We start from the raw sequence: 15,753 nt of genomic DNA, 5'->3' as shown, positions 1-15,753 counted from the left end.
CGAGGCTTTGACCTAGTCGCATTAACCAGAAGGTGGCGCTTTGCTTTAAGAAAAACTGACAAACTATCGAGGCATAATTCAGTACTAGGACCCACCTGGTTGACTTTTGGTCTCCATAATCTATTCTTCCCCAAGCATGGCATTTCCATCTGGAGGTAATCTCCTGCATGTGAAGAAAATCTGATCGTCAATTCCAAAGATCCGCCCTGTGGTTCAGAGAACTGGAATTATGCCAGTGGTTTCTGCTCCTTCGTGAAGTGGCGAGGGTGTGTTTTTCTGCTTTGCTTTCAGGAGTGTTATGAAAACATCTTTTCCGCCATTCGCCGTTTTAATTTTGTATCGTTTCCTGTGTTTAGATGAGACCTGCGAGAGCCAGGTTTGACTTTAAAGCGCAAACTCTAAAGTGAGTATCCCTTAGCAAGGAGGGTTTCTCTCCTTCTCCACGTCGCCTGCTCCTTGTAAAGAAGAGTACCCCCTATGCGGGACTCGGATGTAAAAGTTAAAAGCAGGATCCTGCAATGTTAAGATGTGAAAAATCCGGCTGGGTCAAACTACTGTTTTCCAAGCCTAGTTATGTGCCACACTGACCACTGGAGGAACAGGAGGCATCTTCATTATTTAGCAAAAACAATATTACTATCCGAGGGGTCTTAGGTGGACAGGAATCTGGCAGAGCCTCTGAAGCACCTTGTTTAGTTCATTCTGATTTCAGATTTAACCAGATAACTCAAATTTTTGCCTCCGACACAAATGTCTAGATCTAGTTTCAAAAAATAATATAGAACCACCTTGTACCTTCAAGTTAGAGTCAAAATCCCAATGAACTTTTCTTTTACCTTGTTTATTCCCCAATTCAAATGGGTAAAATGGAAAGAAGACGAGCGTAGAGCCGTTTCCGCTCTGGAACGTCTTAAAGAACTTTATTTTACGGGAAAAAGTTCATGATAGGTGTTGATTTAGTGGGAATCAAGGAATTATGAGGTAGTCGGTTCACATTTATCACACATTGACGTTTTCAGTACAAACTCCTATATTATCATACCCTCCACCCGACGAGCCTGTTATTGCCCTCTTCCGTGTCTAATCCCCTTCCCCGGCAATCTGCCCTGAAAATCCACCCCTCAGGTGTAGGGAAAGCACAGATGCCCAGTTCCACCTTCTGACTCACTGGTCACCCCAGTTCCTGAAACAACAGGCTTGAGAGGGTGCAAAATGGTACAAAATTGGTTGTCATCCACCACAGTGTTAAAAGCAGAGACAATGTTGTCATCCTACAAACTTCCAGTTCACCCTTAAGCAGATGTTCCATTTTCCCAGAAGGGAGGTGTGGGCAGACATGTGAAGTGGGTTGAAAATATTAATTGAATCTTCTGGATCTGGACATTATTGACTCATTGTAGCTGGCTAAGAAAGCTTCTGAGAAACCAAATCCTTTTCCTCTATGGGTCAGTTTTGCTAGTGGTATTTTCTAAGCCCTTACTCTGTGCCGAGCACTTGACTGAGAACTCAGGTAAATAACAGATAATCATATTGGATCTCAGAACCTGGCCACACAGGTCTCACAGTCTAAGAGGGAGGGAGGGCAAGTATCTTATGAACTGAGATCAAAGAGACTAAGTGACTTACCCAAGGTCACACAGCAGACCAGTGGCAAATTTGAGAGCAGAGCCCGGGTCTTCTGACTCCCAATCCCATGCTCTTTCCAACAGGCCTAACTGCCTCCCTGTTGTTAGTGTGGATATCACCTGCCTCAGGTTTATTATCACAAGGCACTTTGAAAACACAAAGGGCAATCAATTGAAATTTTATCAATTGATGTTCTCCCCCATAGGATGTGACTATCGTCCTATCATTTATAGATGCACGCACCCCCTGTTGTCCTTGAAGTTGTCTCCCGACTGAAATATCGCAGTTTCTTGATTGTTGAACATCTGTGACTGGGTTTGTAATTCAACTCTTGTGCCGCACTGACAGGGAACTTCCTCTGCAGAAAGGAGATATCGTTTACATTTATAAGCAGATCGACCAGAACTGGTACGAAGGAGAGCATCATGGGCGAGTGGGGATCTTTCCACGTTCATATGTAGAGGTACCTGAGCTCTTTTTCCTTTCCCTGCAATGAATGTCATTCTGAAAGAACCAAACTAAATTTCCGTAAGCACAATTTTTCTACCTATCTTTTCTGACTTCTCTTTTCAAATTTTCCCCTGCCAGCATCTTCCTCCAGCTGAGAAGGCTCAACCGAAAAAATTGCCTCCAGTGCAGGTTTTGGAATACGGAGATGCTATTGCCAAGTTTAACTTTAATGGGGATACTCAAGTGGAAATGTCCTTCAGAAAGGTAAGCTTCTCCTCTCTGCAACAGCCAGGGTAAGTATGTTTGCTTGGCCTCAGCTAGTGCTATAAGACAGATGGAGGGCTTGCCTTGAAAGTTAGCCAAGATGCTGTTTCTCTTAGGAGATAATAGTAATAATAATTATGGTACTTAAGCCCTTGCTATATTCCAGGCACTGTTCTAAACTCTGGCGTAGATACAAGAGCGGGTTGGACACAGTCCCTGCCCCACGTAGGGCTCACAGTCTTAATCCTGTTTTACAGATGAGGGAACTGAGTCACAGAGAAGTGAAGTGACTTGCCCGAGCTCACACAGCAGACAAATTGTGGAGCCGGGATTAGAACCCAGGCCATTCTGATTCCCGGACCCGAGGTCTACCCACTGGGCCGTGCTGCTTCAGATCTGTTCTGAATGAATGTTTCTCTTCTATAATCTTAAATCTGAAAGAAACTAGAAGCAGTCACTTAGTTTGTCGCCTCTCTCCCCTCCATCCCCTTCTCCCACCTTCAAGAGCTCTCTCTGGTGGATTAAAGCCTGTCATATTTTTAAGGCATTCGAGCCCCCTCACTAGTCTGCGTCAGAGGCTAAAATCCTTTGCTGTCAAAAATTTCTTCCCTCCCGTTACAGTTTAAAACCATTTCCCCTTGCTCAATCCTCCTCAGGGTAGATAGAGAACAGCTAGCTAATCGCTATTCCCGAGGGAAAAGCTTATCCGACACTTGACGGCTATTATTAAAGAGCCCTTCATCCATCGCTTCTATCGGGTAAATAGGCCCTTACTTTAGCTTTCATCACAGGCCTTAGGCTCCCACACTCTAAGATGTTCAGGGTTCTCCCCTGAACACGTGCAAGTGCTTCACATCCCTCTTGAGCTGTGAACTCTGACAATTGACCCATTTAGGGCCAGGTCAGCCAAGTGCTTGAAGCTACTGGATCAAGGGCTCCTCAAAAAGTTTAAGCTCGCAGTCCACCCCGCACCTAATGACTCGATTCCTCTCAATAGCCAAGTCCCTTCCTGGATATAAACTTAGAAGCTTTTGAGAGACAATCATTTTTTTTTCTGGACACGTGTCTCGCTAACAAGGTGGATGAGATTCAGTGCTGCTCATTATATGTTGCAGGGTGAGAGGATTATGTTGATTCGACAAGTCGATGAGAACTGGTATGAAGGGAAAATCGGCGGCACCGGCCGCCAAGGAATCTTTCCCATCACATATGTGGAAGTGATCAAACGGCCACTGGTGAAGAACCCCATTGAGTACATCGAGATGCCAATGTCCTATTCCCCAAGTCGCAGTTCAACTGCCTCCCCTCAGGTATCCTCCTCACCTTCCTCCACATCATCACCAGAAAGGTGCTGAGTGTCTGCAGGGTGCAGAGCACTTCACTGGGTGACGGGGTTGGCCTCTGAAGAAAGGTTCGGGCCCTGTCGTCTGGCTGTGATTTGTGACTGGAGAAAGTGGGGTTGGACTCCCCATTGTGGAGCAGAACTGGGTCTCTGAATAGCTGCCTGGTGATGGGAGGGACAAGGTTCTTGGTTCTTTAAAACCCTCCTCTTCCACTTGTCTTTTCCTAGCTGAAGTGTTTGTTTGAATGTTGATGTTTGGCAACTCCTGCGTGCAAATCTCTCTCCTTTTAGCAGAGGTACCAGGCCTTGTTCCCTTGGGTCCCTACAGAGAAAACAAGCCTGACCCCTACCCTCAAGCAGTTTGTAGTCTAGTAACATGAAGTTCCTGCTTTTTATTTTTACCTGGACCACAAGACGCTGTTATTTAAATGACCATATGTAAGTCAGTCCTTGAGTACATGGAAACTGTATTCTGGTGTCCAAAGAGCACTGAAAGCCTGTAGATACAGGCTTTTTTTCAAATTTGCCTCAATTAGAAAAGCCTGTGGGGTATGGGAGAAGTGGCAACCAAGAGGAGAGGCAAAAACTGTGGAGTTACGGTTAATGGATGAGCCCTAAAGAAATATTGAAAGGTCGGGGAGAGAGAGAGGTCAGGTCAAGTATGACTGGAAGAAACCCATCAGGCCACAGGGGGTGAAAGGCTAAAAACCAGAACTGGTTGGGGGAGCAAGAGAGCACTTCTTGAAGATGTCCTGACTTGACTCTCCCCACTTCTTTCATATTTACTAGAGGCTGGAAGGTGGTATTTGGGGAAAGGAGGAAGCTAAACAGATGATAATAAATGGATTGAATTCTGCTTGCTCTACTGGATATCAAAAAGATGAGGCAACAGTCCCCAAATGATGGGCTGGGAACTTGTCTTCCAGGGGTCCCGGGAGGGTCACTTGGTGCAGCCGAGTGACCCGGACTCCTCAGCAGAGATTGGTTGATTATTTCTTGTCAACCACCCACTGGGAACCTAATATTGTACTAACCGCTTACGTATTAAGGAATGGAATGATTGCATCCCTCAGAGGGCTTACAGGCAAATAGGACTAGAGATCCTTCATTCAGTCAACACGTCTGTGTACAATTAGAAGAATGAGGCAAGGGTGGCTTAGAGAGGACTGGTTTTTGTCGGTGGTTTGAAAAGTGGGGAGGGCTAATTGTGGAGAACATCTGCTCTGTCCCCTGCTGAACCCTAAGTAGCCAAACTCCAGGAGAAAGCTTCAGGGAAACCCTGATGATGATAATAATTGTGGTATTTGTTAAGCGTTTACTCTGTGCTAAGCACCCTACTAAGCGCTGGAGTAGATACGAGATAACCAGGTCCCACATGGGGCTCACGGTCTAAGTAGAAAGGATTGAATCCCTTTACAGATGATGGAACTGAGGCACAGAGAAGTTGTGACTTGCCCAAGGTCACAAAGCAGGTACGGGATGGAGCTGGGATTAGGACCCAGGACTTCTGACTCCCTGGCCTGTGCTCTTTCCATTAGGCCACCCCGCCCCAGCCTGTCCTGAGGCTCAGGAAGCCTGTAGGCCTGGAGCCCTGCTCTTTCCCAACACGCCCTTCTCCCCAGGCCAGGGCAGAACAGCCCAAGTAGTCGTAGCTCCCTCCTCCAAACTTTGGCTACCTGGAGTACGAGGCAGGGCTGATGTAGTGAGACCCACCTGTCTCAGCTTCCCTGTGCAGGGAGGAGAGTTTGGCTCACCAAGTGTAGTCGAAGGAACAAAGGACAGCCTGCAGAGTTTAGGATTGCTAGAGCCCTTCAACCCTCCTCCCCATTACCTCATCCACAGAACGAGGAACATCAGACAGGGTGGAACTTCCTGCACCGCTTCAGCCAAAACCATTTTTTAAGCTGAAGCTTCTGTTTTTGTTTACTAGTTCTTTTCATCCTGCCAAATTCCTCCTCTTCGAAATGGGCTCATTAGGCAGCAACTTTAACCAAGGCTAGAGCACATGGATACACCCAAGACAGTGCACCCTAAAGGCATAATTATTTTCCAATTCAGTAAAAGCGGCACTTGCATCCCAATCTGAGAAGGGTGGCAGAAAGGGTTTTAGGGGGAGGGGGCTGCAAATTCTCATGTCTGGCGGGAGAGGGGCCATCTGAAAGAGCAGCACTTCTTCAAGGTATTTCTGGGCTCGGCCATTGCCGTGCCCTTAGTGTTGGCATGCGTGCTTGCCGGCCCCTTGGCCCTCAGGCTCCTGCCCCAGCCCGGGAGAGGGAGGTAGGAATGGCAGCGAAAGACTCTGTCTCCCTGGCTGTGGGCCCAAGACGATTGCCAGGGAAGCCCCACCCTCCTTTCATACCCTGCTCCAAAGGGGGACCCATCTTTCCTTTTCAAACGATAAAATGCATCCCGCCTGTCTTCATTTCACTCTCTTCCTATACTCCCCTGGGATTTTTGTTGTTTTGTTTTTCTAAAACCTGCTTTGATTCTGTTTTGCTTAGTTTCTCTCTCTCTCTCTCTTTCTCCTTTCCTTTAAGTTTCCCAGTCATGACACGCTCCACAAACCAGTCTGCCCAGCTCTGCCTAGCTCCCACCAGGTACTGTCTCCCGAGGTGCAAGCCATAACCTCCGAGTGGATTTCCCTGACTATGGGGGTGCCTGGGAGACGCACCCCAACCGTAACCCCACCGTTGCCTCCTCTGCCAGACGTCTCCTTGGGTCACGCTGACTACCTCGCCAGTCCCTCCCCCTCGGTCAGCCGTCCCCACTCGAGCCTCTCGGGGCCCTCGACTCCGGGGTCGGTCTTCACGCCCCTGCCGCTTCCCCCTCCCAGACCACATTCCTCGGCTCAGAACGTCCGTCCCTCCACCCTTTTTCGGAGCGAGGATCGCGCTGTCCACTCACCGACTCCCGGTGGCAGGCAGCGCGCCTTCTCCCAGCCCCGGCTCGAGAACGCCGATAGGATGATCTCTGAGCTTAGCGACGCCATTAGCGGCCAAGCCAAGCTCCAGCAGTGGAGAGAAGGAAGCAGCCGGTGTGTGACAGAGGGTAACAGAGGGGCAGGGGCCGGGGGGCTTGGCAGCCCTGAGATCTCTGTGAAGAGCTGTGTGAAACCGTCAGACCTGGCCAAGTGCATCATTAGCCCAGAACAGAGGCTCCCCGAGAACACCCTCGAGGAAGCCCGCCCCATTCAAGGAAATTGGGCTGAGCAAACAGATTTGAGCAGAGGTGATGTGAAAGATGCTCAGAGTGGTGTCAGACAGGTACTCCGCCGCATGCGTGTGCTTGGTATGGGGAAGCCTACGCTGACTCTCTGTGTAAATTTGGCTATCCTGCTTGCCACCTATATATGGAAATGGAGTTGTTGCTAGAATAAAAACGATAATTATGGTATCTGTTATGCGCTTACTATGTGTCGAGCACTGTACTAAGCGCCGGGGTAGATGCGAGATCATCGGGTCCCACCTAGGTCCCTACAATCTAAATAGGAGGGAGAACAGACATTGAACACCCATTTTGCAGGTGAAGGAATTGAGGCACGGAGAAGTTGTGACTTGCCCAAGGTCACACAGCGGGTAAATGGCAGAGCCAGGTTTAAGACCAGGGCTTCTGTCTCCCGGGCCTGTGTAGGTCACGCTGCTCCTCTAGAAGTTGACAGGAGTAGTTACAAGACTCTCCTTTTGTCTGCATCAGAAGGGGAAGGTGAGGGTCCCTCACCCTCGGGTTTGATGCCTGAGCAGTTATACTGGCAGAGGAACAGTTTAAATCGAAGAACATTTTAGACATCTGCCCCTGCCTGATACTTCCAAGCTAAGGCCTTCAGGAAATGTCTTCATCTCTCTGTGGTTATCAGTCTGTCAGTCAACAAGAGTTTATTGAATAACTCCAGGGGCCAGAGCCAGGCGTAGGTGACCGGATGCATATCTTAAATGGCAGGCTAAAAGATTAGACTTAATCTAGAAGCTCTTATTCCAGCCAGTGATGCTGAGAGCACTGTGCTTAGGAAATAACCTCTCTCCAAAATCCTAGAGCCCACAAGAAAAACCAAATGATTTCTTCTTGGTGTTTTAACTGAGAGAGTTTAAGTCTAGAAACTCACTTGCGCAGGACAAGCATGTAGCAGTGGAAGAAAGCACCTAGAATAGATAAGGAGGGAATCAGGGAGAAAGGAGTAAAGGGGGACCCCATGGTTCACTGAAAATATTTTCAAGGCCCGGTGTACACCAACATACTATATATAGGTGTTTGGATAGTTTTGAGGTGTTCTGCATGGAGTTGACTTTGTGTCCGTGTGCGTGTGTGTGCTCTGAATTTTTAGCTGAGTGTAAGGCATGCTAAGAATCCAGGAGATTGTGATTATTTCAAAAGATCGTATTTGTAGTTGGTCAGTTTTTCTTTTCTTCCAAGACTTTAGGCTCATTAAAAAAACACACTTTCTCTCCCCCAACTCCTCCCTCTGCTCTCAAAGGTCCTCCACTTCTTAGATGGACAGGCAGAGTCAAGGAGCTAGGGGTAACCGTTGCGGCCTGTTTCAGTCCTATCCCTTAGCCATCACAGCCCTTTATTTGAAATGTGTTTGTTGGATCATCTATCCAACGGTGAATTTGTATGGACCTGTGGATGGATCCAGGAACAGGCTGCTTTGAGCGCCCTGTGGGGACGTTAATAATAATTATATTACTGTTCAGCACTTACTGTGTGCCACGTATTACGTGTGAGGGTAATAATAATAATAATGTTGGTATTTGTTAAGCGCTTACTATGTGCCGAGCACTGTTCTAAGCACTGGGGTAGATACAAGGCGATCAGGTTGTCCTACAGACTTCATCCCCATTTTACAGATGAGGGAACTGAGGGTAGAGATACAAACTAATCAGGTTGGACACACGTGGGGCTCACAGTCTTAGTAGGAGGGAGAAGAGGTATTTAATCCTCATTTTACAGATGAGGCAACTGAGGCACAGAGAAGTTAACTAACTTGCCCAAGGTCACACAGCAGGCAAGTGGTGGAGTTGGGATTAGAACCCAGGCCCTCTGACTCCCAGGCCAAGCTCTTTCCACCAAGCCGTGCTGCTATCCCATGTGAGCTAGTTGTGGGTAGGGATTGTCTCCATTGCTCTATTGTACTCTCCCAAGCATTTACTACAGTGCTCTGCACACAGTAAGTGCTCGATAAATACGATGGAAAGAATGAATGAATTTTCGCCTTTCGTGACCTGGAGCAATCAATCAATCAGTGGTATTTATTGAATATTTACTGTGTGCAGAGCACTGTACTAAAAGCTTGGGAGAGTACAGTACAACCGAGTTGGTAGACGTGTTTCCAGCTCACAAGGAGCACCGAGAGGATCTTTAGCATCCGTGCACAGAGCACAAATCCATGCTGTGGGTTGGGGAGGAGAAGGATGGGAGTTGGAACAGCAGTTGTGCTAACTCGTTTGGAAGACGGAGACACTTCACTCCGCCACACTTCCAGACACTCCCATATGTCTCTCTTCGAACTGGAAACAGCAGGGACACAAATGTTAAGCCCAATGAGAAGGGGGTGGAGATAATCTCCCTCCCCCAGTTCTAGAGGGAAAGTTTTGTTTGTTTTTTATGGTATCTAAGTGCTAACTATTTCACTCATTCAGTCGTATTTATCGAACACTTACTGTGTGCAGAGCACTGTACTAACCGCTTGGAAAGTACAATTCGGCAACAGATAGAAACAATCCCTACCCAACAACGGGTATTTGCCAGGCACGCTACTAAGTTCTGGGGTAGATGCAAGCCTATCAGGTTAGTCCCACATAGGGCTCACCTTCTTAAAGTCCATTTTACAGATGAGGTAACTGAGGCACAGAGAAGTTAAAAGACTTGCCCAGGTCACACAGCAGACAAGTGACAGATCTGGGATATCCATTAGGCTACACTGCTTCTCTGCAAGTTGCCCAGCCCTATAGAACTGCCAGGGGCAATACTTCTCTTTAGTTTTTCATAGTCGGTGTTCTATAAAGGTGCATTCATTCATTCAGACGTATTTATTGAGTGCTTACTTTGGGCAGGCCACTGTACTAAGCGCTTGGGAGAGTACAATACAAAAACAGACACAGTTCCTGCCACAGTGAGCTCACAGTCTGTTGTGTTGTTTTTCTTCTATTGATATCTGTATGGAAACAGTAATACTTAATACTAAATTACTTTGCTGCTGTCTTTGTTGGGATGGTTAAGGAGATGGGTTATTTTTTGGGGGCCAGTTTAATCAAATGGCCCCCTACCTTCTTTTTAAAGTTTTAAAAAGGTTTCTGTCCTCATTCCCCTCTGCTCCCCTCGCATCGTCATCCCACATGTCTTAGATCTCTGCCAAGGGCAGGAGTAGAATCTGCCAACCGGAGGAGAGGGAAATCCATATTATAAACCATTTCATTGTATTTTTTTAATTAATGTTGAGATGCTTTCCAAAACCTAAACCTATAGAATTTTAATTTAAAGTATGTTCGTACTCGAAGCTGTTCTTGGGAATTGGGGTTGGAATTTATAGTATTAATTGAGCCAGTGTAGTCATGAAACATCCTCTAAAAGTTTGAAAAGTGAGATGTCCCAACTTAGCCAGGATAGTTATGGATTTTTCAGGTTGGTGTAGCATCCTAAAATGGTTCTTGATTAAAAATCAGCAAATGTCTGGGATTTGGGTAATCGAAGCTTCAGGGGAGTCAGGAAAAAACTGGCTGTCATTTCCAATCCTGGAGGATACTCGGGGGTGTTCACTGAACCCCTTCTCAGGGTAAAAATTGGAACCTTAGAGACCAGGACTCCAGATAAAAGCTTCCCTCCTCAATCTATCAATCATGTTTCCTGAGGGCTTTACTGTATAGAGCACTGTACTAAGCACTTGGGAAATCACAATATAGCAGAGTTGGTAGACACATTCCCTGCCCACAACAAATGCACAGTCCTCCTGTCTTTGCCCTCTTCCATCCAACCCTCAATGTGCTTTATTCCAAAAATGTTGTGGTCTACCCAGATCGTGTTTACAAAAAGGCATAATTTAGGAGTTGTAATCTCACGGTGCAGGATGTCTCTCTAGATCAGTAAAAATGAGAAAAAATCCTTCCATCTCATGGGACTCAGTTCAAAAGATTCCATTAAACATCTCTATGGAGCTCCATTTCAGTTCTGAAATGTGGATTTGGGTCTCCATCGATAAGAGCCTTACATGTTGAAATGAAAGGGAATGGACCTCAATGACCAAGTCGGTGGGCAGAGTCAAGCCCTCCCCTCTCCCCAAATGTCATATTTCAGGAACTATTTTAGGTAAAACAGCGTGCCTAGTGGATAGATCACAGTCCTGGGAGTCAGAAGGAACCGAGTTCTAATTCTAGCTCTGCCACCTGTCTGCTTTGTGACCTTGGGTGACTCACTTCGCTTCTCTATGCCTCAGTTACATCATCTGCAGAATAGGAATCAAGAAGGGAGCCCCATATGGATCAGGGACTTTGTCCAACCTAATTATCTTGTATCTACCCCAGTGCTTAGTACACTGCCTGGCATAGAATAAGCGCTTAACAAATACCATAAAAAACTAAAATTAGGTGATCATTGGAATGAAGTAGATGTGATCAAAGAGGAGTAGTGAGGAAATAGATGCAAGGAGCGAAGAGGCACAGACACAGAAAATAAATGTTTTGAGCAGAGTAGTCCAGAAGTCTTAAGGGATAGGTTTCTGAATGTAAATTTCTGAATTCTCAGGTATAGTCTACTTCCTGCCACACTGCATATCCACTATAAATATTCCCAAATGGTACCCCAGAAAACATCACCATGCCATTGGAATTCTGGTTCTTGCGTGGCATTAACGGTTTTATATCACAGAACCGCCCGGTCTAACATAACTTACTGGCACATTCATTAAGTAAAACATTAGACCCTGTGACGTAAGCCAGTATGATCAGGTAACGCCTGATCATAATTGTGAACCTAGAACAGTTCATTGATCTTGGAATAATAGAATGATCCAAGGAAGGAACTTGAAGCGATTCAGCCGTCTACCACCCCTGTTGTAAATAATTAAACCATTAAAAGGCAGATGGTTACCTCTTATCTTTCTTTTTAAAAAAAGTATTTGTTAAACACTTCTGATGAGCCAGTCACTCTTCTAAATGCTAGGGTAGATACAAGCTAATCAGATTGGACACAATCCCTGTCCCACATAGAGCTCTCAGTCTTAATCCCTATTTTATTGATGAGGTAACTGAGGCACGGAGAAATGAAGTGACTTGCCCAAGGTCACACAGCAGACTAGTGGTGGAGCCGGGATTAGAACTCAGGTTCTTCTGACTTCCAGGCCCCTCTCTATCCATTAGGCCATGCTGCTTCTCAATTGTCTTTCTAAAACTCTCCTTGGGTTCTGGTTTTATACCCTCTTTTGCCAACCCATTTTCTGACGTATCAGAAAGGAGACTTTATATCCCAGTGCGAGATAGCCCGCCTATCCCAACAACTTGGACTAGGAAGAAGGTGTTGCTTCAAGAAAATGCTCCCAACCAATTCTATGTAGGATAGAGAGATTTGGTTGGGGGGAGGCAGGGGAAGGGGGCCTGGGCATCCCAAATAGAGCCAGGGCCCACTACTACTAATTGTTCTCCTGTCCTCTCCCAAGCACTTGGTAACAGTGCTTTGCACACAGTAAGCGCTCAGTAAATACAGTTGAATGCTACTTGCCTTCATCTGCTGTTGACCCCATTCCACTTCCCCCTCCTCACACAGAGGAGGGAAAAGAGCAACTTCCAGGCCTGTGCCCTGACCCTCTTGTTGGAAGAGTATCCAACAGGTCAGAGAAGCGTGGCAACCCAGAATCCCGGCCCCTAGATTTATGCCCAATCCCTCCTGATGCTGCCCCTACACCTACACTGTAGGTGCCCTAAGGTGGTTAGGCCCAGAATTCTGCAGGCTGGAAGCCAAAGGCCACCGTGGCCATGGTGCTTTAGGTGCCGCCAGTCAGACGGAGCCTCCCCACATAATAATAGTAACAGTAATGAATATCGTATCACTGTAATAAGCGCTGGGGTGGATACAAGCAAATCAGATTGGACACAGTCCCTGCTCCACAGGGGCTTACAGTCTCAATCCCCATTTTCCAGATGAGGTAACTGAGCCCCGGAGGAAGTAAGTGACTCACCCAAGGTCACACAGCAGACAAGTGGCAGAGCCGGGATTAGAACCCATCATTTCCTGACTCCCAGGACCGTGTTCTATCCATTACTCCATGCTGCTTCTCTGACCTCTCAGCTTTGACAGAAACTACAGAAGAGGCAAGGGATGAAGAACAGGGGCAACCTTCAGCTAGGCCACAGCAGGCACTGCTAGGTTCCCCTGGGGGCCAGAACCCAACCCTCCCCCAAAGCCAGGGTGCTCCTGCCCCATCACCTCCTGCCACGTGTGGACTGAACGGTCAGAGGAAGGAGCCCACATAGCAAAGTACCGGGTGGGAGCTGGAGACAGGCAATGTAGTCTGGAAGATGACGGCAAATCCAGGCCGGGCTCCGCACTTCTTTCTGGACTGGGCCTTGGGTTGTTTTCTCCACTGAGGCTGACAGTCCAGAAGTGCTTGCGTAGACACCCATTTCTCCTTCTTTGGTCCTCGAAGTACACGGGGTCCCTTCAAAGACTTGGATGACCTGGTATGTTAGCCCACATTCCTTTGGCTAGAGTCATTTTTGTCGTCATTGTGAAAGTGTGGGTGGGTGGGGGAGGGGGTCTGAAGAGCTCAGGAGGGTTTAGGGAAGCCAAGTATTTGGAAAAGAGCCAAAGGAATGAGGAGATTGAGAGGGAAGGAGGCCACAACAAAACATGCCTTTGTTCTTTCCTCGTTCACTTATAAGCTACGGCGTGCTAATGAGGAGGAAAAAAAATTCAGAAAGGAATGTTGCACTTTGGAAATGGGCTCAATTTCTTTTGGAAAGTTAGGAAAATTATTTTTTGAACTTTCTTCCCAATTTTGGTTGGCCCTTAGAATAAAGGCACAATTTCTCTGAAAAAAGTCTAGAGGGTCCCTTTATTTCACTTCAGGTAAGACCAAAATACAAAAGAGGATCTGCCCACCCTAGAGATTACGAGCTAATAGTCCCTCCACACACCTATCCTTTTTCTAAGCATGGGGGTGAGTGGGAAGGTTGGTATAACCGATTAAAACCAATGCTTTGGAATATCTCATCAGTACGGATTATAACGTGCTGTTTTCTGAATCTGCAGTATCTGATTTCCCATCGCATTGCCCAGTTGCTTGCTGTCTAATGTCTTCTCCATTGCATCTGCCTTCTGCATCACCTACAGTAATGTTGCAGCATTCAAGCCGATTTCCAAAAGCTGCTCTTCTCCATTAAAGTCATGTTGTCTGGATCTGGTGTTGGGTGTGTGTTTGGCATCTCATTTTTAATTTTAATTCTTGCCAGTGTAATGTCTGCTAAAATGTTTCCCTTATAATTTGCTTGGTGATCACAGCCTTCTCATCATTCATTGAGCACAGGACCAGATCTCACAGAGTCTGAAAAGAGCTATGTGGTAAGATCGCTTGCTAAATAAAATCGTCACGTTTCCAAAGAGAATCCTTATTAAAGCAGAGTCAATTCGCGAGTGGGTGAATTTGCTTTCCAAGTGGTAGGGGCGGTATTGTGGAATTGAAGAAAGGGAAAGGGGCCCTCGAAAAGAGCAGGTCGATTTAGATAGGCAACATCGACCTCCCTTTTATGTGGGGGTTGAGTTAAATGGATTAGTGCATGATGGGGCGTATTCACTTGCAATTTTAAATTGAGATGTTTGTAACAGCTGCTGACTAATTTCAGACTCTTATGCTGCTGCTGCTTGTTTTAATATGTATACTAAATGCAAAATTCTTCTGTATCTTACCTGTTTTTCCATGCTTACACCCGGATCCCTTCTGCACTCCACTGCTGGATTTTTTTTTTACCTGGATCTTCAACTCTGTTGTTTTCCTGGACTTGTGTGCGCTGCATCTGGAATGTCCCATCTCTTCCTGTCTCTCTTTTTCCCCTTGTTGACTCTCTTATGGGGGTTTCTGGATGTCACCGGGGCCACCTCGCAGGAAGCCGTTTGCAATGAGATCATAAACATTGCCGAAAAGTCTGTTCATTACTGCAGTACTGTTTCTCATCCTCTTGACTTTCATCACAAGGTGTCCCCTACTGACAATAAACAATCTCTAATCATTTCTCAGCAACCCCAAGCCCAGCAGCGAAGAACCACCCCCGACAGGAGTCACACTCCCCAAGATGTGTAAGTCATTTCTGCTGACTGTTCTGTTGGTTCGGGTTTAAGGCAGCGTTGCAGAAAGCCATTTCGCCCACATGCCCCAGATGCCTCAGGCGGGCAGCCTGGGAGGCGGGTCAGAAATCCCCGGGGGTGAAAGAGCTGCCCGCGGGAACCGGCGTAGTTCAGCTCCTGTATAGGTGTCTGTCGTGGCTTAGAGGAAAAACCAGGGGCTTGGGAGTCAGAGGATGTGGGTTCTAATGGCGACTCTGCCACTTGTCTGCTGGGTGACCTTGGGCAAGCCACTTAACTTCTCTGTGCCTCAGTTCCCTCATTTGGAAACTGGGGATTAAGCACGTGGGACAGCCTGATTACCTTGTATCTACCCCAGCACTTAGAACAGTGTTTGGCACATAGTAAGCGCTTAACAGCATTATTATCATTATTTTAAAGTCGAGTGCTAACCGCTTAGGACAGTGTTCCGCACACAGTAAGGGCTCAAAAACCACTGATTGATACTGCTCTAATAACTCATTGGGTGATCTGGGCAACATATTGAGTCTACTTGAGCTTCAGCTTCCCCTCTGTAAAATGGGAATCATTCGTGCCCTGTCCTTCCTCCCAGCATTATTGGGCGGACAAATGAGATGGCAGGGGTGAAAATGTTTTGGAAACTAAAAGCACTCAGCCATTTCAAGGATTAGTTTAATTCTTACGACAGGCCTGGTGCATCAGATTGGCATCTCCGGCAGCCGTACGAGGAACCCCAAGAATGGGGGGGGGCCCTGGGCTGTTTCAGGCACCGTCACTCTGCCCAGTGCACC

The 15,753-nt window shown here is 46.9% G+C and overlaps 1 protein-coding gene across 39 annotated transcripts in view; it reads left to right on the top strand.

The window, feature by feature from the left end:
• Nucleotides 1-15,753, top strand: part of SORBS1 (sorbin and SH3 domain containing 1) — a 257,482-nt gene that overhangs the window by 235,271 nt on the left and 6,458 nt on the right. For 22 of the 39 annotated variants that reach the window (XM_029061071.2, XM_039911591.1, XM_039911590.1 and 19 more), the window contains 5 exons: nucleotides 357-403; nucleotides 1,975-2,089; nucleotides 2,215-2,340; nucleotides 3,456-3,650; nucleotides 14,898-14,956. In XM_029061071.2, coding sequence (XP_028916904.1) covers nucleotides 357-403; nucleotides 1,975-2,089; nucleotides 2,215-2,340; nucleotides 3,456-3,650; nucleotides 14,898-14,956 — 542 coding nt within the window. Of the gene's footprint in view, nucleotides 1-356; nucleotides 404-1,974; nucleotides 2,090-2,214; nucleotides 2,341-3,455; nucleotides 3,651-6,219; nucleotides 6,946-14,164; nucleotides 14,225-14,765; nucleotides 14,957-15,753 lie in introns of all 39 variants that reach the window. The other 17 variants (XM_039911578.1, XM_039911580.1, XM_039911579.1 and 14 more) reach the window with 2 other exon arrangements.

Source organism: Ornithorhynchus anatinus, chromosome 3 (genome assembly GCF_004115215.2).
Source record: "Ornithorhynchus anatinus isolate Pmale09 chromosome 3, mOrnAna1.pri.v4, whole genome shotgun sequence".
Taxonomy (NCBI): domain Eukaryota; kingdom Metazoa; phylum Chordata; class Mammalia; order Monotremata; family Ornithorhynchidae; genus Ornithorhynchus; species Ornithorhynchus anatinus.
Note: the sequence above shows the minus strand (reverse complement) of the source record. Positions and strands in the feature narration are given on the sequence as shown.